The 27567-nt window shown below is 43.6% G+C and overlaps 1 protein-coding gene across 2 annotated transcripts in view; it reads right to left on the minus strand.

Moving 5' to 3' along the window:
• NEK7 (NIMA related kinase 7) overlaps window positions 1–27567 on the minus strand; it is a 138248-nt gene that overhangs the window by 76720 nt on the left and 33961 nt on the right. For both annotated transcript variants that reach the window (XM_070384681.1, XM_070384680.1), the window contains exon 2: window positions 5600–5684. In XM_070384681.1, the coding sequence (XP_070240782.1) occupies window positions 5600–5656 (57 nt within the window). In that variant the 5' untranslated portion in view covers window positions 5657–5684. The remainder of the gene's footprint in view (window positions 1–5599; window positions 5685–27567) is intronic.

A 27567-nucleotide genomic window follows, 5' to 3' on the forward strand; every position in this document is an offset into this window, starting at 1 on the left:
GAACAACCAATCTAAATTCAAAACTCAATCAAGCTTTAAATATTCTGATGTCACTTCTCATTTGACAGAGTTCTTTTTAGTCTACATTACCAAGCCTTTTCCTAAAGTAACTTTCAATAACTAAAATCCATACAATATTAAGATAATTAGGCGATCAAAATGAAGCTTTCATTTAGAGATTAATTCATTCATCCAACAAATATCTGGATACCCATGACCTAGTACTCATTCACATAAAGTATGGTCTACAGACGTGAACACTGCACTGTGGTATAGTATATTCTTATTTATTAGAAGTATATCAGCGTGAAACTACCCAGTAGTCATTATTTTTCTGAGAGTAATCTTTCTGCTGTCTTCCAAATTACATGCTTCCTCTAGGATAACACTTTTCTTATGACGTTTGCCATGGAGCTCACATACATTATGATGAGCCTTTATGCTGATTACAGTCCATTAGGGACTAAATCTCCTTGAGCAGCTCCTGAGACTGTGATCAAAGTAACTGAAATATGGAGTTGAAAGAGAGCTCAGTATAAGCAAGATATGACTGAATCTGCATCCAAAATAGGGAAAGACACAACATGCGGCTGGAGAAGAAAAAGGAGCCCTGTGACGTAAGACCCTCTGCATCGCACAAGAACATGCAGAACCCATCCTCACGCCCAGAAATCAACGTCTCTCAGAAGTGTGGCTCAGCGGTAAAATCCACCTGCAAAACAGGAGAGGCGGGTTCAGTCTCTGGGTCGAGAAGATCTCCTGGAGAAGGAAATGGCAACCCACTCCAGTATTCTTGCCTGGGAAATCCCATGGACAGAGGAGCCTGGCGGGCTACAGTCCAAGGGGCTGCAAAGAGTCAGACATGACTCAGTGACTAAGCAACAACAACAAATAATGATAAAATATACACTTTGGAAAGATGACTCTTGCTATAGTGTGAAGACTGAACTAGAAATAGGAAAATGAGAGGAAAAGAGACTGGTTCAGAAGGTTCCACAATAATCCAGGCAAAAGGTGGCAGAAATCTAACAGGAGGCACAGTCGGGATGCAGAGAACTAGCAGATTCCGGAGCTACTTAAGGAGTAAAGTCAGCAGCCTGTGTCAGGAATACAGCAAGGCCCCTACACATGAACTTCAAGTTGCAAACTTTCCAAGATGAGAACCTGCCTCTAGTTCCAGCGAGGAAGCAGAACCTGTGCCGTGGACGCCAGGCGTGAGCGGCATCGCAGCCTGCCCACCGTCGCCCATCGCTGACGGCCCTTCGGCTCTCCTGCCTCCCACCCCCTCCCTCCTCCATCAGTGACTTCTCCTGCCTGTCCACTGGATGCCAGCCGCTGGGCCGGCTGCTGTGCTGCACTACTGTACTGTCAAGTTAAAATTGTTTCCCTTACTTTCTGTGTTTGGCTTTTATGCATTATTTGCCTGAAAAGTATTATAAACCCAGTAGAGTGCAGTACTCTATGGGTGACTGTTAGTTGGGTACCCAGGCTAACTTTGTTGGACTTACGAACACACCCTTGGAACAGAACTCGTTTGTGTGTCGGGGACTTACTGTGGCTGAAACACATGTTCACAGTGTTCAGCAGAGGGTGGGTGCTCTTGGAAGAACTCCCTCAGCAGCAGGGTTTCTGCCCTGGACAAAAGCCAGAGGATGCTGAGAAGGAAGGTGGGGGCTGGGGGTCAAGCATCCAGCTAGTGTGAGGGCTCACGAGGAGGTGGGGAGGCAACAGCGACAAGGAAGGTGAGCGCCCTTCCTTCAGGAGGCAGAGCCTCGAGGAAGCAGGTCTTACCCCCGTCACCCCAAAAACAAGGAGGATTAACGGGCTGGAAGAGGCTCTGTGGATGGAGAGGTGGCGCCCTGACTCCCAACTCTCATGTGCACAGCTTATTATTAAAATCACCAGAGAACCAGCAGCCTCCACGGGAAAGGATGCCGGGAAACAGCAGCCTTGGGGCAAAGAGGTCTGTTCCAGCTGGGAAGCTTAAAGGGATGGCCGCTTTAACCAACCTCACCGCTTACTGGCTACTCCCTGACAAGACGCTCGTACCTTCCCAGCAACCAGAACGAGGAAGGCCCCTCTTCCTGCCTGTACCCCTGGGATGCTTTCCCGCCTTCACAGGGAGCCAAAGGGTTACAAACAGTAACAGCTTCAAGTTTACAAACAGTAGGTATGACCTAAGTCCTGGTGATGATCATAATTAAAATAAATCCACCCTCTAGACACACCCAGGAATTCTTAAAATTGTGCTCTGATTATAACTGTTTCATATTTAACTTTATGATAAAAAGTGAAGGCAGCAGAGTGCTTTTTAATGATCAGAAATCAAAATAGTCATAAAATGTTAGCTGCAGACTTCCATCGTTTAAAATTAGCCTCATACTAAAATGTAAATATCTTACCATTTCTGTGTCACCATCAATGATACAGTCTGCATTTTTTAAAATTAAGCTATAATAAATTCGTTGTTCCAAAAACAAGAGTCCAAAAGCAACGTGAACATAACAGCGTGCAAATCTAGTCAAAATATCCCGTCAGTACTTTTGAGACTTTAGTGGAAGGAGTCAAAGAAGGAAAACAGGAAGGAAATGGAAGGTGATAGAAAAAAAAAAATTCCCTAAGTTCAATGAATGACAATAACAACAAAAATTAATAGAGAAACTCATACGGCACTAAAAATGAGACCACACAGGACGCATGGCAGGGTTAGAGTATTCACCTCAGAACAAGAAAAAGACAGACACACTGAGAACAGACATCACGTGTCATTACACAGAGAGTGGGGATCTGACACTGAGAAACCTGACTTCCTCGGTTTCCTGTTTGTGTGCAGACACGTATCAGCATCACAGCAGCGGAAGGAGTCGCTCAGCTAACCGTATGCTGCCTCATCACCCCGTTGTTCGGGCCAATGGTGTGGAACAAAACAAAAGAAGGTTGTCAACCTGGAGTGGAAGCTGTCCTTTGCCAGCTTTTTAAAATCCTGCTCCTGAGAGCGGTAACATTTTTCAAAGACTTAATCAGCAGTAACGCTTGTGAACTCTTGTCAGGTAATCTCCCACCATCAGTCTGGATGCAGAGACAGGGGTCCCCCCGCCGCCCCCCGCCTGCATGGGCAACACCGGCCTATTTCCCAGGACAGTGGGGTACCTCTGCCCACTGCGGGGCAGAGGCCGCATGAAGGGAACCGTGTCAAAGAGACACAGAGCCACGGACGCAGCTTTAGACTCGTGCTGCGTGGCAGCTGTGGGTCCCAGGAAACTGTGCCTCCTGGCTGGTGAGTCAGCAGCAGCAAAAATCAAAGTGCTGCTTTTCCTTTCCTTTGGAATTTGGAGCTGCTCAAAACAGAATTTCAAAATCATGACATAACTACCTAATTTTAGTAGTGCTGCTTTTACCGTCTGCACAGAAACAATATACAAAACACTAATATCCGTGTGTGTGTGTGTGCAACTGGCACGTAGACATGTCTGCATCTAGGAGAAACTGCATACCATAATCTTGGGTATTTTATGACCGTAATATAAAATACAGATGGTAGATTTGAAAAAACAATCCTCTTGAAATTAAAATACTGGCCTTACTTAAGCTCTTAAGGGTCTCTTTTGTGAAGACAGTCCAGATAATTCGGACAAGTGTGACAGAGGAGACAACGTAAAATTCAGCTATGCAGACACACGCTCGCCACAGGCACCCTGGCGGGCTCAGTCGGGGGTCCTTCCCGAGCCCCTGCTGCGATGAGGGACCTGCAGCGTCACAGTGCACCGAGAAAGAGCAAGACAGAGCACAAACCCTCAAGGTTTGGAGAGAGGTTTCCTATCCTAACCCGATGGGAAAGATGAGGTTTTATGTCCATGTGAAGTGACACAGGGCTCAGAAACACCAGAAAACATGTTACCAAGGGTGCACCGTCAGGGCTCCAAGAAAAAATATGACATTCACAAAATCAGAAAAAGCTTCACAGTGGAGACAGCATTTTAGACGGTCCTTGAAGGGTGGGCAGATTTCAAACTCTGGAGAGGGAGAAGAGGGGTCAGGCAAGGTAAAAAGTCACACAGGCAGAGAGTTCAGCTCAGGCGCTCAGGCGTGTTGGACTCTCTGCGACCCCATGGACCACAGCACGCCAGGCCTCCCTGTCCATCACCAACTCCCGGAGTCCACCCAAACCCATGTCCATTGAGTTGGTGATGCCATCCAGCCATCTCATCCTTTGTTGTCCCCTTCTCCTCCTGCCCTCAATCTTTCCCAGCATCAGGGTCTTTTCCAATGAGTCAGCTCTTCGCATCAGGTGGCCAAAGTATTGGAGTTTCAGCTTCAGCATCAGTCCTTCCAATGAACACCCAGGACTGATCTCTTTTAGGATGGATTAGTTGGATCTCCTTGCAGTCCAAGGGACTCTCAAGAGTCTTCTCCAACACCACAGTTCAAAAGCATCCATTCTTCACAGAAAAGATGGCAGTATTTCCTGGGCTGTGCCTCACAGACACGGATTCTGAGAGAAGCCAATAGATGTGCTTACAAAACAGTGCACAGTCAAATAAGTTTGGAAAACACTAACCCTGCCTGGAAATTCACAGTGCGCACCTCTCTGAGGAAGCAGCTGTGCAAACCCAAGCCTCCTAAACGCATCTCACTCACTGCAAAGCACATCTGTAAAAGACCAATCACAAGTACTGAAACTGAATCTGTGATTTTAAAACTCCCAGCGATCGAAAGTCCAGGACCAGGTGACCTTGCAAGCAAATTCTACCAAATATTTGGAGAAGAGTTAACACCTGAAACTATTCCAAAAATCTGTAGAGGGAGGAACACTTCCAAACTCTCTCTATGAGGCCACCTTCACCCTCATACCAATACCAAGAGACCACGAAAGAACACCTATGGATTCTTCATTTCCAGAATGACTATCAAGCAGAACTGGAAAAGCCTAGCGGAGTAAACCTGGGACACTGTACAATGCCTCCAACACCGAACTGAGAAACAGAATTTATGAATGACAGCTGTGCAGGGGTGAACGTGATTTCAGACACGTCATCGTACGCTGGGGCTTCAGGGCGAGCGTCCACAGGGAATCAGCACAGTAAGTAATTCAATAGTGTGTGTACACCTTCTGCTGAAACCTTCCTTTAGCTTCACCCTATGGTACAAAAGAACGAGCTAATACATAACAGGAGAAACACACTGCTGGTCAGAGAGGACGAGAGAAGCCACGGTAACGGACGGCGCTGTGGGCAATGCGGAACCCCAGGCTGAAGCGGAGGCAGACTGAACACAGGCACCACCTCGCCTCCGTTCCTCCCTGAGCCCAGCAGGAGCTCCCAAACCTGCAGGTCATTCAAGTCAAAAGCAAAGCTGCCTCCATTTTTTTTTAATATATGTCCATGAGAACTAATATTCTAAAACAGTATTTTATATTGGAAACAATTCTGATTTAAGCTTGGAAGCTCATAATCAGCATGTTCAGCACCTTATTTCTAAGGAACTGTACAGGTTCGGCTTCCTTCCTCACTGTACCTGTATCCGCTTGTGAGCGCGCGTGCACATGCACACACACACACACACACACAGTCTCAAGGCAGGGTTTATTAGAACAAGTTACCTGTGGCTGGAACTGAGGAACAGGTGGCCCTTGCATTCCTTGTGATTGCTCATCCATTGTCTGAAGCAACAGGAACTTCTGAACTCTGCAAAAAAGGTCAAGCCAAAATTTAAATAATGCAATCATTACCACGGCACGGTCCACACTTGAGATGAGCCCAATGCTTCAAAAATGGCCATTAAGACATTCCCTGCTCTCACCTGCCATTTGGTAAATCCAAGCTCTGTTTGGCTAACACAAACAGTCATTGTCTCAACTCATTTTCTCAAAAGCAGCATTTCCTGCTTAGAAAATCCTGTTTTGTGCGATGAAATCCTCTCTTCTCCATAGATCACAGAGGCTCCCCCACTCCCTCCCCAGCATGAGAAGACAAGCACCATGGAAAGCTTCCTGCAGCCATGAGCAGTGCTTTAGATTCCCCAATCGCCCTCATCTCACACTCCACACACGTGAGCACTTGTGCTCTTCAGGTCCAACTGAACTGCTTCCTGTGATTTCCAGGCCTATGTTTAAAAGGCCAGTCCTCCTATGAGGACTTATGCAGACGTTCCTTGCAATTATAAGGTGTCCATCCGTTAATTCAGTAAACACAAGCTGAAGACCATACGCCAAGTCCTGCACAAGCTTAAGAGCTGGGCTATGAACCCAGCACAGCAAACACCCGTGTCCACTCCTGACTCTACACACCACCAAGTGTCTCTAGGCTCTTCCTAAGTGTAATTTCATAACTAAAATCTGTGGGTTAAAAAACTAGGGTCCGTTAGGACCAACAGATAGAGAAACTAAAACACACTTCCACTTCATTATGCCCTTTAAAAACCTGTAAAAAGGTCCTAGACATGGGTCATTTGTATTGCAAATATTTTTCCCATCCTGTGACTTGTCTTTTAAAAACCTTCCCAATGGCATCTTTTAATTAACTTGTTAACTTTTGAAATTTAACAAGTTCTAATTAACCAATCTTTTCTTTTACGGTTAATGCTTTCGTATACAAAATGCTTAAATATTTAGGAATTATTTTCCTGTTGTAAATTTGCACACATTATCTTCCAACATAAGCTTTATTGCTCTACCTTTCATATTCCTATCTGCAATTGGCCTGGAATTAAAGTTTTGTACAATGTAAGGTGAAGTCAATATTCAGCTAGTTTTTCCACATGGCTATCCAACTGACTTCAAATCATTTACTGCAAAGATTATCCTTTATCCTCCCATATCTCACTACAGTGCTACTATACCAGCCTCAACATATTATCAAATGACTGCACATATATATACTATACTAATGTCTGGTGTAGCTTTATTATAAAGTCTAGATATATGCCTAATCATATCTCTGATTTTAATATAAAGTTTAGAACCAGTCTGTTTGTTTCTACTTTAAAAAAAAAAAGAACTACTGAGATTTTGATTAGGATTACAAGAACTCTATAGATCAATCTGCAGAGAGACCTTTCATTTTAATAATATTGGGTCTTCAAACCCATAAACATAGGATATCTTATTAATAGGTTTAATTTCTTTCAAGAACGGCTTTCACTTTCCAAACTGGTCTTTCACATCTTTTTTTCAGGTTATTTCCTAAATATATCTCGATACTATTAAGTATTTTTATCTCAATTTTCTGATAGTGTACAGAAATACAAATAATTTCTGTATATTGACCCTTTATCTTACAAACCTGCTAAGCTCACTTAATGGTTCAAGTAGATTTTTTTTGTAGATTCTTGTCTTATTGCAAAGGCTAGAACCTCCAGTACAATGAACAGAATCAAAGACATCCTTTTCTTGTTCCTATCTGAGGACGAAGGCATTCAGTCATTCACCATTAAGTATGATGTAAGATGGACATTTTTCATAAATGCCCTAATTTATCAGGATGAGATAGTGCCCTTCTATTTTCACTTTGCTGGAAGATTTTATAAAGAATAGATGTTAGGTTTTCAACAAATTCTTCTGTGTCTGAGCTGATTAAACACTTTCTTAAAATGCTGAATTTTGGTGGCTCTTTAATTTTGAATTTTGAACATTTATTTTGGCAAATGTTTAGCCAGTATTTCTGGAATGAACTCCCATTTAGTCATGATATATAATCATGTTTATGTATTGTTCAATTCAACTTTATATAGTGTTGGATTCAGGGAGAGAGAAGAAGGAAGGAGAATGAGAATCCCAGTAATGAATTAGAATACCTTTTAGTGTGAAATCTGAATCATTAAACAATCAAGAAACAATGACTTAAGGCTACACTGATTATTTAAAATGTGTATAAGCAACAAGGACACTTTTGCAAAAGGTAATATAAATTAAACAGTATCTCCAGCTTAGGAAAAGAAAAACTGTTACAAGCCAACTACACATCCAAGATGGTGTCTTACGACTTGCTGCTATAATTCTAATGCAGGACAGATTACTGCTCAAAACTGCACACTTCAGGACATCAAGAAACTGTCATTTTTCAAAGCAAGGTGACATCACAATAAAGACTTAAAAAAAAATAAATCGATATCATTAAAACCAGTATTTGACATCTAGTGCCCCATACAGTTTACATGAGACAACACAGGAAAAAGAAAAGGCCTCCTGGTCTGAAACCTCTATGAAACACTCCTTGCTGTAAGAAGCGGTCTTAGAGGGCCACAGTGAGTACTAGCACACCAAAGGGTCCAGGCGGGCCTGCAGCTACAAAAGCAAACAAAAAACCTCACTCACATTCAACTTACTTAGTCACAGAACGCTTTCTTTGTGCAGCATATTCTAATAGCCCACAGCTCAGCTAACTGTAAGAAGACGCTACGAGAAATGAGCTAGATTATAACAAAGTGGGTTTCATCATACCTCTTGATGTGTGCAATGCCTAAGCAAATAAAATTATAAAGAAAAGAAGGCAAAATGAAAAAAAAAAGAAACATAAAATTCAAAGACATCTCAGAAGTGACTAGCAGTCTGCGTCACTGCTACAGCATCCCAGACAAACAGCCCCGCTCAGTAAAGGAGCCTGAGTGGGCCTCCCATACTGCACATGGGCTTGGTAATACAATGAACAAGGAGCAAAAAAATGTGCTTTGCATAATATCTAACACGTCTCCAAGTGTCACTTGATTCTAACTGCTTCTGTTGAAAAAGAAAATATCAGTGTTTATATGCTGATCTGATATTATCATATTTTCAAAGGCCGTATATGCTTATATATTATCTTTCAGGTAAGCCCCTCGTTAATAAAGACGTTTAATGCATAAGTGTTAGACATACATTCGGTCTTCTGGATCGTGAGTCCCAGGCTGCAGGGACCTGTGTTTGCTGTCCACAGCTCTGCTCCCAGCTTAGGCCAATGCTTGGCACAAAATGAGTGCTGAGCGAATATTTACGGAATAAATGAATGAATGTATCTCTATCAAAACATCAAGTAATAACTGCTACAGTTTAATAAGTCTAAAATCAATGGTGAGTAAAATTATGATCAAATTCAACAAATTTGGCAACCAGTCTTCCATCAAAAAAGGCTGCCCAAAGAAGGTGCTACCTGAACCGGGTTTTAAATAAGGAGGAGATACTCTCACAGGTTAGATAAGGCAAGGAAAACAGGAAATCTGGTGAAAGGAAAGAACACATCAAAATATCCAAAAGCAGAGCACAACATCATGTAAGTAAAATTAAAATTGGCAAGTGGTGAGAGATAGCTGGGGGGAGTCCGGCTAACTTTTATGATATCCCCTTTATTCAACTGCTATCAGAGAGCTAGTGCCGTGTTTCAAGCAGCCGAGGGAGGGAAGTGCCCTTTCAGAAATACAATCTTTCCTGCCGTATGACAGAGGAGAGGGGCTCACAACCGCAAGACAGACCTGTCAAGAGGCGACGGTAACAATCCAGACAAGAGGTGATAAGGGCCCTCACCAAGGTCCTCCGATTTGACCTCAGCCAGCAGCCAACACAACTCTCTCACTTTCTGGAAATGTTCTGTGCCCCATGTACTCTCATATAATAACTCCTTTTTCTGAGTTCCTTTTTCAATCTAACATTTATGTCCAAGTGCTGTACGGTATGAATCTTCTTTTTGTTTTTTAAACCTACATTCTTTCAGGTCATCCTTTCCACTCCCATGACTTGATTACTATCCATCTACGATTACTCTGAAATTTATCTCATCTGTTCTGAGTTCTGAACCACAAACACAAATATCCAAATGACCACCTAGAATCGTCACAGTTTTTGAACAGAAGATTCCATCTGCCATTTCTAAAAAAAAAAAAAAAGTTGCTAAGTTCTTTAATAATCTTTCTCTCCTTACATTATCACCACCTACTCAGCTGATCCAGCCCAAACCTCTCAAATTTCTGCATCTCAGGACCTCTTTATCTGAGAATCCCAAAGACCCCTTTTTTTTGCTCACACGGGTCATAAATATCCCTATTTCTCATATTAGAAATCAAAATAGAGCAATGCTTAAAATACATACTAATTCTTTTACAAATAAGAGCAATAAATTATATGACTATAACACATTTTTATGAAAAATAGCTAACTTTGCAAATACTAGCTAGAAGAGAAGCACTGTTTTGCATTTTGTTAATTTCTTTAATGTCTATCTTCAGAAAAGCAGCAGCTTCTACATTCAAGTTGTTGAGATATGTTGTCTTGGCTGAGGTGTATTTTTATAAATGTGGTCTTACAGATACACAGCTGGAATACCCACTGTGGATATTCTTCTTTAGCACTACAGCAAGCTTTACAAGTGGTAGATTTGTAAAGGTTAACTGCAACATGGACTCTCAAAACTTATCAATGAACTTTTGTACTCTGATGTGAAAGTCTAATGGGCTCTCTTGCCCTCTAAATAGATCCTCTATTCATGCACGATCTTATAACACCCGTGCATGTCACCTGGAAAACTTTAGCTCCGTGAGTTACACAGATCCACTGAATGTTGACCATTTCATTATACAACATTCATAAACACACTCAATAGTGTTACCACTCATCTCATCAGAAATCTTCAAGTACCAGGAAGATGTCAAGGTCAGAGTGATGAATATAATTTTTCCAAAATTCCAACCTTCACTTTAGAAGTTCAAATTTAATCATGAGGAACAAATAATGGCACTTGTTTTCCCTTAAATGACAGGCAAACGTCTACAGAAGTCCCAAGTTTGAGTGTCGGTTTTTGTTTCAAGTAAAAACAGTGTCCGGTGAAAACATGAGCCGGCTGGGCGGCTCCTCCAACAACTGCACAGACGCGCCTCCTCGACACAAGCCCATCTGCTGCCATGGGGCTTCATGTCGGCCTCCCGCTGCATCACGCAGATTCAAGGACTTGTGCTCAAAGGTCAAAATGCGACCAAAAATAATACTCTTTAACTGCTTCATCAAATACAAGTTAAAAGGAAACTCGTCTTTTTTATACAGGTAGATAAGACAAAGACTAGTAGTTTGGTACCGCTGCACCAATTTAAGCTAAGGCATCCGTGCTTTTACAAACTTGCTGTTCAGTCACTAAGTCATGTCCAACTCTTTGCAACCCCATGGACTGCAGCACGCCAGGCTTCCCTGTCCTTCACTATCTCCCAGAGTTTCCTCAACTCATGTCCATTGACTCACTGATGCCATCCAACATCCCATCCTTTGTCACCCCCTTCTCTACCTGCCCTCAACCTTTCCCAGTCTTTTCCCATGAGTCGGCTCTTTGTATCAAAAACGTCTTAGTATTACAAAATCCTTTGTGCAGACCACAAGAATGAACTTCAAGGACCCCAGCCAACTCCTAACCCCCATGGCCCATCAAAGCGGACAGACCACACTTTCAGAAGCTCTGGTCTAGTCAAAAACCTAGAGTTCATCCTGACTGTCCCCTTCCATCATCTCTCTGCTCCCCACTCCAACACATCAGGAAATACCATTTCTGAAAATTTTCCATGCTCTTCTAGCGCCACTAATACAACCCTACAAGGTATCTCTGTATCTCTGCCAGGGATTACTCTCATATCCTATGAAGTGGCCTCTCTTTCTCCACTATTCTCTTCGCACTGATATTTGAAAAACACAAATCAACTCATGATGCTCCCATTGCTCTTGGGTTAAAATCCCAAGTGCTTGCCAAATACTGCAGGGCCCTCCCTGTAAGTCATCTCCAGCCACCTCTCCCACAGCAGGTCATCCCAGTCTCTCTCGCTGACTCCCTTCCATCAACACGAACCCCTCTTCTGTCCCTGAAACCACTGGCGTCCTCCCTGGCTTCAGGGCCTCTGTGCTCGCTATATCCATGCTAAAAATCCTCTCCAAAGTAGGACCAGACCTCCCCCAGCCCACTTACCTTTCACATCATCACTCTATTCAGGTCTTTTGCTCATTTTTAAAATTTATACTGAGTTGTATGAGTTCTTTATATATTTTTGGAGATTAACCCCTTATCAGACATGTCATTTGCAAATATTTTCTTCCATTCAGTAGGCTCTTTTCATTTTGATTTCATTCTCTGTGCAAAAGCTTTTAAATTTGTTTAGGGCCCATTTATTTATTTTTGCTTTTGTTTCTCTCACTGGAGGAGATAGATCAAAAACTATATTGCTAACATCAGTGTCAAAGAACACACTGCCTCTGCTTCCTTCTAAGAGTTTTATGGTTTCAGGCCTTACATTGAGGTCTTTATTTTTGTATATTGTATAAAAAAATTTTCTAAGATCATTCATTTACATGTAGCTTACCAGTGTTTGCAACACCATATACTAAAAGAGACTGTCCCTCCCTCACTGTACATTCTCGTCTCCTTTGTTATAGATTAACTGACCATATAGTTCAGTTCAGTTCAGTTCAGTCGCTCAGTCGTGTCCGACTCTTTGCGACCCCATGAATCGCAGCACGCCAGGCCTCCCTGTCCATCACCAACTCCCGGAGTTCACCCAGACTCACATCCATCGAGTCAGTGATGCCATCCAGCCATCTCATCCTCTGTCGTCCCCTTCTCCTCCTGCCCCCAATCCCTCCCAGCATCAGAGTCTTTTCCAATGAGTCAACTCTTCGCATGAGGTGGCCAAAGTACTGGAGTTTCAGCTTTAGCATCATTCCTTCCAAGAAATCCCAGGGCTGATCTCCTTGAGAATGGCCTGGTTGGACCTCCTTGCAGTCCAAGGGACTCAGGTTTATTTCTGGGCTCCGTATTCTAGCCCACTGATTTATGTGTATATTTCTGTCCCAGTTCCATACTGTTTTGATTACTGTAACTTTACAGCATAGTCTGAAATCAGACAGCATGATACTTTCAGCTTTGTGCTTTTTTCTCAAGAATGCTTTGGCTATTTGGGGGTCTTTTGTGTGAAAGTGTTAGTCACTCAGTCATGTCCAACTCTTTGTGACCCCATGGACTGTAGCCTGCCAGGCTTCTCTGCCCATGGGATTCTCCAGGCAAGTACACTGGAGTGGGTTCCCATTCCCTTCTCCAGGGGGATCTTCCAGACCCAAGGATCAAACCTGGGTCTCCTGCATTGGCAGGCAGATGCTCTGCAGTCTGATTAACCAGGGAAGCCAACTTTAGGTAGTATAGCAATACCAAATCTTGTTTTAACAGCATTAATGTCTGTTTTATTTATCCCATTTTTTTGTGGTTCCACACTAATTTTAAAATTATTTGTTCTAATTCTGTGAGAAGTGTCATGGGTATTCTGAATAGGAATTGAATTAGATCTCTATATTGCTTTGGGTAGTATGGACATTTTAACAATATTAATTCTTCCAACCCATGAATATGGTTTATTTTCCCATCTATTTGTATCATCTTCCATTTTTTTCATCAATATTTTATACTTTTCAAAGTATAGGTCTCTCACCTGCTTAAATTTATGCCTAAGTATTTTATTCTTTTTGATGCAGTTGTACACGGATTTTCAAGATTTCTCTTTCTAAAGATAGTTTCCTTATTAGTGTATAGAAATGCAATAGACTTTTGTATATTAATCTTGTATCCTGCAACTTTATTGAATTTATTTATTAGTTCTAATAATTTTGGGGTGGAGAACTTTGGGGTTTTTTATATACAATATCATGTAACCTATACACAGGGGCAGTACTGCTTCTTCCCTTCCAGTCTGGGTGCTTGTATTTCTTTTCCTGGTCTGATGGCAGTGCCTAGGATTTCCAATATTATGCTAAATAGAAGTGGGAAGAGTGGGCATTATCTTATCCCTGATCTTAGAGGAAAAGCTTTCAGCTTTTCATCACTGAGTGTGAAGTAAGCTTCGGGTTGTCATTATGGCTTTTATTATGTTGAGGTGTATTTCCTCTGTACCAACTTTGTTGAGAGTTTCTATCATAAATAGATGTTTAAATACTACAAATATTTTCATGTAGATTCACAACCTCCGTACACATTAAAGTAAAACAATCTTCCCAAAATCTTGTGTGTAGTCACATATTTTGTAGAAAAGAAAACTACAAAATTAGGAATCTGAATATCAAGATATAAAAGCTGAGTAACAAACTATTTTTACACAGTTGTGTCTGCCAGTGAACTGAAATTTCATAATTCACATGACCTTGGTAAGAAAATTATTAAAAGTCAAAATACTATATATATAATAAATAATACAGCCCTCAGGGACACAGTATGATATGGCCATCTTAATTTAAACGCTGAAATATGGCACCATTCCCTAAGTGAAAACAATATCTTTCTTAGTTCCCATATTTTAATAAAAGTATAAAATACAAAGCCCTGAGACAGTTAAAAGGAAATTAAATCATGCTAACTATATACTTTTTTCTGCATAATACTTAAAATGAATAACTTCAGTTAATATATTCACCTTAGACAAAATCTTCAACAAAATGAGAATCTTTATTGTGTCTGCAGACATCCTCAATGAATTTCACCTTTAAAATTTTTTAATTTTTACAGAAACTGACTTAAAAATCATACATTTCAAAACACAAACCTGACTTTTTGCCAACTGTAAAATATGGTACTGAAACGTATGTAATAGAATATAAAAAGAAGAGACTTAAATACATATTTGTAAGAAAATAATTATTGAATTTTATTTGTGATCATGATGTTGGTCAAAAAACATAACTAGCCATTAAATTTTAAAAAGGTAATTATAGGTAAAAAATGCTGAGCTAAAGAAAAATATTTCCTTCATTCTGCAACAAAAATTACCTAACAACGAAGACATAAAGGCCAGTCAATCTTGCAATCTTTCAATTTCTAACTTAAAGCTTTAGTAAATACAAATCATAATAATGGATATGTATAGGTTCTGTTTATTAAAAATCTTTCTCCTTCTGTTTCCACACATATATTTTGACAGTTTCATCATACTACCCAGGTTCTCTGCAACTAGTGTGGACCTAGTACAAAATCCTAAATATTAAACTATGTAGCAGCAATCTGAAGAGAGATTTAAGATAAACAATGATCAATTATATGGTTCCTTCTCTAACTAACATATACTTTTCATTTTATTAAAGACTTCAGAAGTTACTTCCTGCTACTCATTACAGAACTTTTACAAAAGTATTCTCAACAAAGGCAAGTTAAAATGGCAATCCAAGTATAAATAAAAAAATTATAGCACTAGGGAAAAAAGTAGAAGGTCTAATTCTAGTTTTAAATCTAATACCACAGTTTCATTCATAAAGCAGAATGTCCTGTCTTAACACTGTGTATAGTTTATAGGCACAAAGAAATGTACATTAGAAATAAATATAAAACATGTTGAATATCACTGATAAAGAAATACAAATTTAAACAATGACAAAGTATGCAATTGATAACCTTTCAAAATGACACATATTTTTAAATTACATGTAATCCTTATATATATGTAATAACCTTTCTAGAAAGCAATACAGAAACAAACATTAATAATCATTCATCCCCTCTTACTCAGTACTCTTAATCCCACAACTCAATCCTAAAGAAATAAATCAGTGACTGAATTCTGGATTACATACAAGAATGTATATTAAAAGACATTTATCAGAAAGGAAAACTATGAACAACATAATGGTCCAACCATATGAAAATGTCTCAAGAAATTATAGTAAATACAGAAAATGGAACCCTAGGCTGACCAAACGCTTATAAAAATTGCAATGGTAGTTAAAGATGTACCCAGTACAACGTGAAACGAAAAAGCAAGATTCAGAGACAATTTCCAAGTTAGATGTACTCAAAGTACACTGTTTTTATAACTAACAATTAGATAATTACGCACTTGTTTAAGCTACCTATCTTGCCAAAATATCAGCCAGATAAGGGTAGGAAATTGTCTGTTCTATACATCACTGCACCCCCTCGACACCTGGCACGGAATTAAACATACAGTAAATATATAGTCATCTATAATTCTAATATTAATTCATAATATATTAAATCAAAAATAGCAAGTTACAGTTGTTGTTCTCTTTTTTAAAGCACATTTGAATTACATGTATGGGTATAAAAAATAATACAGGCAAACTCCACTTCCATAATGGCAAAAGGACAATTCAGACAACCCCCTACCCCCAGGAGGACAGTTAGTTATACAAATGTTTTTTAATCTGCTTTAAAGCATCACAGTTTGGAAACAGGGAAGAGTTAAGGGACCAGTGCCTGAGGGGTGGAGGAAAACCCAGAGACGGGGGTCTACTATCTGGGCACTCCCCACTGAGCACAGACTGGCTGTGGGGGGCTGCAGGGCACTCCCCACCCCTGCAGACTAGAGAAACAGTGCAGTCCACAGCTCACCACCGGGGCTTGGCGACAACCCCGCCAGTTGGGCTGGGACAACCTTCAGGGCATTACATCCCCCGAAATTGGACTGAGGTCATTTCTGAGAGCTAATGGGCTTCCCAGGTGGCTCAGGGGTAAAGAATCCGCCTGTAATTTGGGAGATAGGGGTTCAATCCCAGGGTTGGGAAGATCCCCTGGAGGAGGGAATGGCCACCCACTCCAGTATTCTTGCCTGGAGAATCCCATGGACAGAGGAGCCTGGTGGGCCACAGTCCATGGGGTTGCAAAGAGCACGCAGGCATACACACAGAGCTAAACCCCCAGGCACCTGGCAGAAACACATGGAAACATACCCTGGAGAAAGAGATTATCTCAGGCTTCACATCACTTCTACTATCAATCCTAAACATATAATTTCAGACAGGTAACCAAAAATAATCAGGCACTCTAGCAAACAAGACTACACAAACAAAAACCAGCACGGGACAGACAGGATGAAAACGCTCTCGGAGGGAAGGCAGAAGACGCAGGAAGGAATCATAAATGCGACGGCAGACATCTGGCAGACATTTAAGTAAGTGTTATCGGCATGAACCAACAGATAAGAGTGGCAGCAGGGCCGAGCACGTGGAGACCGCCGCAGAGACAGAGGCTGCGTGGAGATAGAGCGCTCTAAGGTTCCTCTTATGATGTCTGGGAAAGCCAAAGGGACAAATTAACACTATCTTTACCTTGCCAGTCTATATATCTTGTCTAAAACTTATTTTAGCGCTTTTTTATTATAGTATAATTTATATACAGGAAAATTTCCATTTTCCTGTGTGATTTTCATAGGTTTTGACAAAGTTAGCCTTGTAACTGCCACCAGAATCAAAATGAGAAGGTCTGTTGGCCCATGCAATTCTCTGTGTCCCTTTACAGTCAAATGCGCCCCAATTCCTGGCAACCGCTCATCTGTCTTCCGTCCCTTCATCCTCCCTTTACCAGGAGAGCGTGTAGATGGAGCCACACGGAACACAGTCCTCTGAGCTGGGCCTCCTTCGCTCAGCCCAGTGTACCTGAGACGCATCTGTGTTGCTGCACACAGTCTGCTCATTCTTACTGTTTGCTTATCCATTCTCTAACTAAAGGACACTTGTCTTGTTTTCCAGTTCTGGGCAGTTACAAATAAAGCCATTGTAAACATCTGCGTACTGGTTCACATTTAAGTTTTCACTTCACACAGGTAAATATCTAGCAAAGAAATTACCTGGGTAACGTTAAGATTTTAATAAAGCTGCTTGCAAAACAGAAGGTCTTTATTTGGTATGCTGAGAAGAAAACGAACAGTACCTGCCATCAGTCTGCCTTCCGTACAGCTCCCTGTGGTCTCAAGAAGCTGCTCCTTCCTCGTTCTTTCTTTGTTACTCTAGTAAGATCATCATAAAAGACAGGGGATTGGATTTGCCTACAGGATTTGTATTTCTGTCAAGTCATCATGTGAGAAACAAGGAAATAAGAGAGAGAATTTCTAATAAAAATTATGGCAAACAGAAATGTGTTGAACCTTTTGCTTTTCTGGAAAGGCAGACATTACCGTCCCGTGATTATTCAGTGACTCAGAAATGGCCTAACATAAAATAGATAATAAGAATGCAAGTGCTGAATTTTAAAACTGAACAATTAAGCCCAGTATGAGGACAGTTTGTTTATGAATTCCTATTCCTTACTCCTATAAAATGCATATGCTTGCTGACTAGTCAACAGGAGTGAAATATGGAAAAAAGTAGAACACAGCCAGCCAGAGATATGTTTAAGTAGTTAAATATAAACTTTCTGGATATGGAGTAATTCACGGTGAACTTTTTTCCAAGAAAGTGAAAAGAAGGAAAGTTCAGTACACTCAGTAAACACGTCCTTCTCTGAACTAAATCTTTTTAGAGCCACTGCTACACTTCAAACACGCTCCCTAAAACATCTGAAAAGAAGGGTTTGACACGAGAAGGCAGAGAAGTGTCCACTGAAAAATCATTTTAACACGTTTTATGTTAAAGAATCACTGAAAAGTAACAAAATAAAGGTTGAGACAATCAGGGCCAATGTTTTCACTATGGTTCTTGTGACACCTGCTGGTTTGATCTTATCTTCGTCCCTAATATACACTCATGTGTGAGACAGAAGCATTTTATATACAAAACTCTGTAGCACATGAAACAGAATCCTGAGATTAATCAAGGGACCTATGAACCAAAAACATAATGAGCACACGTGGGCCAACTAATCACTTCTCACAGCCACTGAGTTACTGAAATCAGTGTTGTTGGGTTTACTAGAAGTCACTTCCCAATGAATTTAATGAACACAAGCTGTCTGTGACCTAATACTTTGATTCTACCTTATTATTTAATTCTGATACTAAAGTTACATTTTTAACCGTCAACTGCAAAAGACAACAGAGCATGCTATTAGAATTCAAAAAAGCCAAAAAGTAAATGTCTTCAAATATATTCTCCAGGATAATTTTCTGGTTTGTTTTCAGCAAATCCAAAACTGTGTCTTTGTCAAATAAAATAACACACATCCCTTACTAAGTAAGTCCTCACTTTTTACCCTCTTCCGTTCCTCCTCCTCTCTCCTAAATCCATTATAAAATGTGATGTCAGAGGTTTCTGATCACAGCTACCATTGCACCACAGTCTTTACTGCCGATTACATCAGAGATCATTCAAAATGCCTGAGTGCGTGAACAACTCCAGATGAAAGAAACTCATTAGGATTATACAACTGTAACAGAACTGCAAGGAAAAAGATTTTCTAACACTGAATTTCATAATGCTAAAAAATGCTTCATTCCAGTTGACTCACCCTCTGAATAAATATATCAAACCTGAAAAAAATAAACTTTCTTCTTCCTAGGATCTTTGCTGTTTCATACTGCTAACATTAAAAAAAAAAAAAAAAAAAATGTAATGTCTCTAAAGAAAAAGAAATACTCCAGTAAGTCATCTTTTTACTTGCTACTTTTTCCCAGTTCAGCAAATCTAATAAGCAACAGGCTCCACACACCACCACTCAGTAGAGGCCGGATTAATTCAAACCCAAGACAGTGCTCAAGGATACATAAGAGGTCAGAAAATGTGCAGTGTAGGTTGTGAGTAAACACATTTCCTTCACTTCTTAATTATGCATTGATTCGCATGCAGCAAAGAGTTGCCTAAACCTAAATGAGACTTACTTTCTAACAGACCATTCTGAACAAAATCAGTCCTGAATGTAGTCTGTGAATCAGCAGTTCTCAGCTACAGTTGGCTACCAGGTCCCCTGTGCTATTGCTGCTGTTTAGCTGTCTGGCCCGATGCCCTGATTCCCGGGCCCTGATTCCAGCTGATCAGTCTGGAGTGGGACCTGCATCTCTCCGCTGAAGAACATATACATAAAAGGTACACAGAGGAGGACGGTGCACGACTTGGTTTGCAAACTACACGGCGTTGGAACTTAACAGGCTGTGTCCCGCTTTGCCCTGGTGTCCGGGGCATCACTGCAGCGGGGGTGACCAGCACTCTGGCCACCAAACCTGCCCCACAGGCCGGGCCCACCACCCAGCCTGCTTCAGACGCTCCTCTGTGTGAGTCTAAATTGGACTCAAACAAAAAGAAACCGGGCTGGGTGCGCGGGCGGGGGCGGGGGGCTGGGGTGCAGTTATTCCAGGACACTGAGCAGTGATCTGGGGAGGTGCAGCGGGAGCGACCCCAGTAGGAGCTCCAGACTCTAGGGTGGATTTCTGTTGTTAACATGTTATTGTTGAATGTTTTTTTTTTTAAGTAAAATTAGAAGGAACATAAAGACCACAGAAGTCTCTTTTGAATGTCTCCCCCCTCCTTGTTTAAAACAGATCTAAGCGGATCATCCATTGCTTTCAAAAACATGTATGATCTAATTCCCTAAATTACAATGTTTGGAAGAGTCATGTCAGACCATACTTACAAATGAAACATCTGAGTTTGATTTTTAAAGTAACAAGTAGGTAGGTCTAAGCTGTTGAGCCTAAGAGCCATCAAGCATCTTCCTTTCTGCCAGTTTAGCACGGCGACCGATCACGGCTAAGACGTGCGCTCATCTCTGAGCCCTCGATGGGTCACCAGGGTGCACCCACCACTGCGCTCCTGGAGACGACCTCTGAGAAAGAAAGGCTTGAGGAAGGAAACCAGGAGAGAGGGAAGAGCAAGGAGGAGGGAGGCGCGGGAAGGAGGGAGGCCGACGGGAGCCGGTGAGGCAGCGAGGCAGGGTCTGGGTGGCACCAATGCTGCTTTTCCCGAGCTCTCATCACTGGCAGCCTGCTCCGGACACAGGGGCGGGGCACGGGCGGTCCTCCCAACCTTTCAGCCGCAAGCCTGTCCTGGTGGGGAAGTGTTCCGGGAACGGGGGCCGCAGTCCTCAGCGCCCCTCACTGCGGTCCCCACTCCCCGGACAGGGCTCTCAGGCTCAGAATGGCAGCAAGAGTGGCCGAGCGAACAGGAACCCCGTTCTCAGCGGAGATGGAAGGCCCCATGGCACACACTCCTGCTGCCCCCAGGCAGCGAGATCCCTGAGTGCTGGGGTGTCCTATGAGGCTTCTCCAACCTCCTCCAACGCGGGAGGAGCTGGACTCGGGTCACGTCAGGGAGACCTTCGCTCCCAGTCAACAGTTTCTGTTAGAAGGTGCCAAGCTTTTACTCTCTTTTGCATCACTCAACACATGTGCCCCTCAAAATAACCCATGAGAGCAACGGACGCCCCAGGATGATGGCTCCAGAAACTAGGCTCGCGAGGCGGGGCCCCGGACGAACGTGAACCACAATAACCTGAGGCCCCGGCTCCGCGGGTGCGCCCCAGCGTGGATGTGGGCGCGCACCACGCCGTCTATTGCAGCCCCCTTCAATTTCACACAAGGATTACCATCTCTGAGAGCCTAAATGAACTTTGGAAATCAATGGCGGGGAGAGAATGATTATAAACGCAATGTGTGAATGCATGCAAACTTCATATTATTTTATTCTAAAAGCACTTGTGGTTCAAATGTGCCGAGTCTAGCTCAAAACCAGAAGCAGCCGCAAGATTTTTTTCACAACAAATTTTTGTTTCTGGTGTTTTCCTTCACCCTCTTCCTTCCCCACGTGAGAGTGACATTAGCTAAGAGGGAGACTGGGGAGGACGCCGCTCCCCTCCACCAGCCAGGCCAAGACTCCCGGCCAGACCAGCCCAGTGGGGCCATTCCAGTGAGACCATCCCAGCGGAGACTACCTGGGAGGCTGTTCTGGTGAGACCCCCAGTGAGCGGGTGCCAGGGAAGTCGGGGCGGGGGGGGACAAGGAATGCACACCGCACTCCAGAAGTGTGACCATCATCGGCTTCCAGCCCAAGATCACACCTTGCCGAGCATGGAGCCTCCACACGGATTTCGGCACCTTCCCCGAGACTGGCAGGGGAACGCCGGGCTCCCGGGGTGCCCAGGCAGCCCTTTGAGTGAACAGAGGTGGAGGCCGTGTTGGTTTGTGCTCCCGAGGACACCTGAACCTGAACAGGACAACTGATCGTGTGAACACCGGCTCCTGTGTGCACCGGGGTGGCCAATGCGGACCTCAGCGCTGCTGAGGCCACGCCTGAGCTCTTTCTGGTCTGGAAAGACACCTGGCGCAAGTACCTCTGACTTTCCATGCACAGCCAGGGAGAGTCAGCAGCCCGGAGGCCCGAGACGGATGACTGTAATCAGGTATCCTCAGACGTGCCATTTCAGCTCGGGGCTGAATCTAAACCACGCTGTTCTCTGCACTGCCACGCGCGTTATTAAAAGCCCTGCCGAACAAAGGGCTCCCCCAGGCTGACGGCTCCCAACCGGTAGGGCCTCACACCAGTCTAGTCTCTGCTGCACTCTGAAACAAAGCTTCAGGGCGACCTTCCCACGGTCCCTGTCTGTGGCCCGGGAGGGCAGGCGCACCGCCTAGTCCTGCTACTTCCTCAAGGCTCACACAGCCCCAGGCAGACACCCTGCCTGCCAGGGCCACTCGCCCTCTCCCAGCAGAGTATCAGCAGGGTGAGATTCAGACATAGGAGAGACAGAAGCACAAAAAAGCAGCACCCAAAAACCGAAGGCGGGAGAAGGGGACGACAGAGGACGCGATGGACGAGTTTGAGTTAACTCCTGGAGTTGGTGATGGACGGGGAGGCCTGGCGTGCTGCAGTCCATGGGGTCACAAAGAGTCGGGCACGACTGAGCGACGACCTGAACTGAACAAGAAAGATAGAGGCTTTTGTTTTTCAGTGGCGGCCAATTTCATAGCGTATTAATGAAGGGTTCTATGAAGGAGTTCAGTTACTTAAGTCTGATGATCTAAAGCAGGGACTGGCACCCTTGCTCAGTGAAGGGCCAGAGAGCAAACATTTCCAGGGTCACAAGCTGGTATCAGTCACTGAACCCTGATGGCAAAGCCACCATGGACCATCCACCAACAAAGAGGGGGCTGTGTTCTCGTGTAACCTCATTCAGGACAACCAGCTGGGGCCACATTTGGCCACAGGCCGTAGTCTGCCCACCCCTGAGCTAAAGCACATGTCTGTCACACTTTGGCCCAGTGAACATCCAGTACTTGGGAAATACTACATTTGCCCTTTTAATCTGAAACCCTCTCCGCTAACCTTGGAGCCTGCCCACTCCACTAAGTACTCCGCTACATACTCTGGGTTTATCAAAGAAATAAAGTGAATCAATGAGATAAAGCAAGATACAGACCTATTACATTTATACTAAAGTTAAAACTGAACTTCCCTGGTGGCTCAGTGATAAAGAACCCACCTGCCAATGCAGGAGACATGGGTTCAATTTCTGGGTTGGGAAGATCCCCTGGAGAAGGAAATGGCAACCCATTCCAGTATTCTTGCCTGGAGAATCCCGTGGACAGAGGAGCCTGGCAGGCTACAGTCCATGGGGTCACAAAGAGTCAGATACAAGCAAGCAACTGAACACCGCCACCGGAGACTGAACTACTGTGTGGCTGCCCTACAGGGTTCATTCTGCAGGACTCACTTCCACTACTCCCTCCCTACCGCAACGCGTGCAGACACAACCCTCTGCCACTAAAGGCCCACAGATTAACCAAATCATACACTAAACCAGAGTCTGTACATCACAGACCACAGGAGTTACTATCTAAACACTAGGAATCGCAACAACTCAACATGAACAAGGACAAAATTGAGGGAAGGCAGCCAGTAAGAGTAAGTCCAGGATGACAACCTAAAACCAGAGAGAAAGCCACTGCAGACAGGACAAGAAGCAACACAGAAGTCCCAGCAGAATCCCGGTGCTGGGCGGACAGCAGGAGTTCAGAGAGCACCTGGGGGCGGAGGTCTGGGTGAACACCCACGCGGCAGTCGAGACCCAGGATGACCAGCTTCCCCCAGTCCAGGTGAAAGGGGACGCGTCTTCCCGAAAACTGACCCTCCCTGGAGAAGGTGACATCACTCAGGGCCTCTGCTGAGTGTTCATACACAGTGTCTGCTGTGCAGGAACAGTCACCAGGCTGGCCAAGAGACCAGACAGGCAAGCTCAGGAGCTGGGGGAACCACTGGGGGATGGGGGAGTGGACAACAGAGACGGTCTCAAAAGTGAACCGGATCTTAGAATCATCAAAATCAAAACCTTAAAATAAAGATTACTATTTCTATAAATTAGTTGAAAACAGAGAAATTCCACAGAAAACTGAGATCTATAAAAGAGACAATGCACTGCCCATGAAGTGATAGAGTCCTAACCTGACGCTGGCTCTAACAGGCCAGGGAAGCACGGAAATCTCCCAGGCAGGCAGGCACTCTCTCAACAGAACACGGAAAGAGTGTATAATTAGCAAGGTGACGGGGGCAGGGCTGAAACAGCAACACCAACAATGGAATGACTGACAAAGGCACAAGAGAGGAGGCAAACAGCAGCAAAGACCAGCTGGAATAGAGGAAAATAAATACTAAGACGACAGGCTCAAATCCAAATATTTCAGTAATGGCACTAAAAGTAAATGAATGAATTATTAGCTCCAACTGTAAGACGGAACTGATCAGACCAGATTTTCACCAATGATTCATCTCCCAGCCCGCCTTTCGGCGAGGACGACCGACCGACCGACCACGGGACCTGGGTGTGCAAACACCAGCAAGAATCTCTTGCCCCAGGGAAAGCTGCTTCCCACCCCCCACCCCCGACCGCGTGCCTCCCGCCCACAAAGGGGATGCCGCATCGCCAACGGGAGCGGCCATGTTTCTCCTCGGGAAACCCCGGCCCGAAGCCACTGGGCAGGACACCACAGCCAGCAGCTTTCTGCGTCCAGCTTCGCTATCACGGGAGAAAAACAAAGCCCTGTATGTTTGTGCCACCGCTGTCCTTTGACACTACCTGCATCCCTAACAGATCTGTCACGGCCAGTGAGTGAGGGAACCCAGGGTCAGTAAGGTCCACCTCCGAAATCAAACTGCACGGCTATTCTTGGGACGTTTACTCCAAACTGTGAATTTATCATTTCCCACATACGCTTATTATTTCAAAGCTAGGCAGCTAAAATTTGGACAAAATCAAGAAGTCGTTCAAGAATTCTGTTCTCCTGCCACTTTTCACTTGATGGCTACACTAAACAAGCCTGCAATGATCCCATCTGACCTTCTCCTTACCTTAAACACCGCTTTTACACACTAATCTGTAAACAAGAATGTCCTTTGAGTGGCTCAGAAGAATTCAGCTTCAGAACTAGTAACATTAAACTCTTTACCATTTTCCTAGTATACAGGGGTCCCTAAAGGTCTGAATTACTTTTAATTAGCAAATTATTAACTTTTAATCTTCACAGTAAGAAAAATGTAAAGATAAATGCCTCTGGAAACAGAAGCTACAGCAGGGGTGACATTAAAGCAAGCACCTCAGACAGTTTTAAGACAGTTACTTTTCTTCCTTAAATATGACAGATCAATAAATGTCTGCTTCAAGGGAAAAACACCAGCTCATACTCAGCTTAAATGTTAAACATAAACTAAAATCGAGTTTTAAAAAGTCAATCTTTGCCCTCTCTTTACATTAAAATAGAAAATTCAGTGCAACAGGGGAATATGTTTACTGGCTGAAACAGGTAATTTTCGAGAATCAGACTCTAGGATGAGCTTTTCTCTTACATCATGTGTGCCTCAGAAAACTCAGAGGCAGTCAGTGGGACCGAGTCCACAAACGGGTATCGAAAGCTTTCACTCCCTGGGGCCTCGGAGGAGGAGATGATTCCTTGTCCTGTTTCTCGACTGGAACATACAAATGTGTCCGTTACTACAAAGAGACGCACAACCGCCTGGGAGCACCGTGTGGAGGTGCTCGTGCACTCAGTCGTGTCCAGTTCTCGGCGACCACACACACTGCAGCCCACCAGGCTCCTCGCTCCATGGACCTTTCAGGCAAGAATACTGGAATGGGCTGCCATTTCCTCCTCCAGAGGATCTTCCAACCCAGAGATCAAACCTGTATTTCTTGCGTATCCAGCACTGGCAGGTGGATTCTTTGATCATTTGGGCTGGCTGGGAAGTACAGAGGTTTTTTTAATTAAATGGAAACAGGGATGGTGGCGGTATTGCTGGGTCAGGACGGCTCTCCCTGACCTACAGGCGTTCTGGCTTTCCCTCTCCCCACCGCCCTCTACTATCTCTATCAACAGCAAATACCAAAACCAAGACCTCAGGTCCAGCTTGCTCTCCAAAAGTGAACTTAACAACTTCCCCCAAACTGCTTCCAACTATTTGCACTTCAGCTGTTAAACACCACCATCCACCTGACCCTCGCAATGGAAACCTTGGCAGAGAAATTCAGCCCTGTTTCCCCACATCCACTCAATTTCCAAGTCATACCAATACATTAAAAAGAAAAGAGTGAGAATAAATGACATGGAAAGTAAAGACAGTAAAATTCCACAAAACCAAAAGCTGGCTCCTTTAAAAAAAATAATAAAAACTGACAAACGCACGGCAAGACTGATTGAGGAAAAAAGCAGACTGCAGAGAAAAATAATAAGGATAACTACAAATTCAGCAGAGCAAGAAATGTGGGGGGGCCGGGGGAGAGAAGAGAGAGAATACAAAAAGGAACATTTTTCATCAGTAAATCTAAAACCTTAGATGAGATGGACAAACTTCTGAAAAAAAGTGTGTGTTTGTAGGTCTATGAAACTAATTCTAAAATATGCAAGAACAGGGAGTCAAAAATAGCCAAGAAAGTTTCGAAAAACACCAACAAGGCAAAGCGCAGACAGAGTTGAAGATATACTGAAAAGGTAACTGTGGCAGGAAAAAGCGAAGACCAGGGGAGCAGAAACAGAGGCCGGAAACGGAACTGCTCCTGCACGAAAAGTGCACGCGGCGACGGAAGAGGCACGAGCGGCGAGCGGAAGGTGCGCAGGTGCGTGGCTGAGCGGGGCCGAGGTGGCCGGGTCCCGGGCGCTGCAACATCGCACACGCTCACACGTGCACATACGTGAGGAGGGGACCACCGCCCTCCATGACACACGGTGGGCCAGAGGGCTAAATGGGAAAAACAGACCCGTATCTTTATGATCTCAACGTAGAAGGAGATGTACTTCAGGATAAAAAGAAGAACCAGGAAATACTGAGAAAGTTAAGTGATCTCTGTGCATCAAGGGGCACAATTGAAAAATGCAGAAAAGTCACAGACCGTGAAAAATACTCGTAACACATGTACCAACCCAGAACTAACATCCAGGATTTGTGCAGAGCTTGATAAACAAGTCAAGCCAATTTTTGTTACTGGCAAAAGACATGGACAAGTAATTTCCAGAAAAGTATCTGAAAAAATATTCAGTATCAGCTCTTTAAAATCGGGGATAGGCAAATTAAACTAACAAAAGGACACTTTCATATGGATCAGACAGGCTAAAAGTTTTGAATTCTGGCAAAATAAAACCGAGATATGGAGCAACTGGAATTCTCACATATAGTAGTAGGTGGAATATTGGGAGGCCAGTGCCCCTAAGGCTCCCAATGCACCTCCCTATGTGCAAGAATACAAGACAAAAGACACACACGAGAAGGGGTGTGTCTCTCTCAGGGCTACACACTGCAGGGAATTCCACTTCTGCCAAATGCCCCCTCCCAGGGGAATGACAGCCTACGCCCCCTCCATGTGCCAGTTTCCCAGTTTGAGGGGTCCTAATCCACCGAGTTAAAACAGAAGTGATCTCTGTTAAACTTGATGTGTTACAACTTGTTTCTAAACA

This window comes from Bos mutus, chromosome 16, assembly GCF_027580195.1.
Source record: "Bos mutus isolate GX-2022 chromosome 16, NWIPB_WYAK_1.1, whole genome shotgun sequence".
NCBI classification, from domain to species: Eukaryota; Metazoa; Chordata; class Mammalia; order Artiodactyla; family Bovidae; genus Bos; species Bos mutus.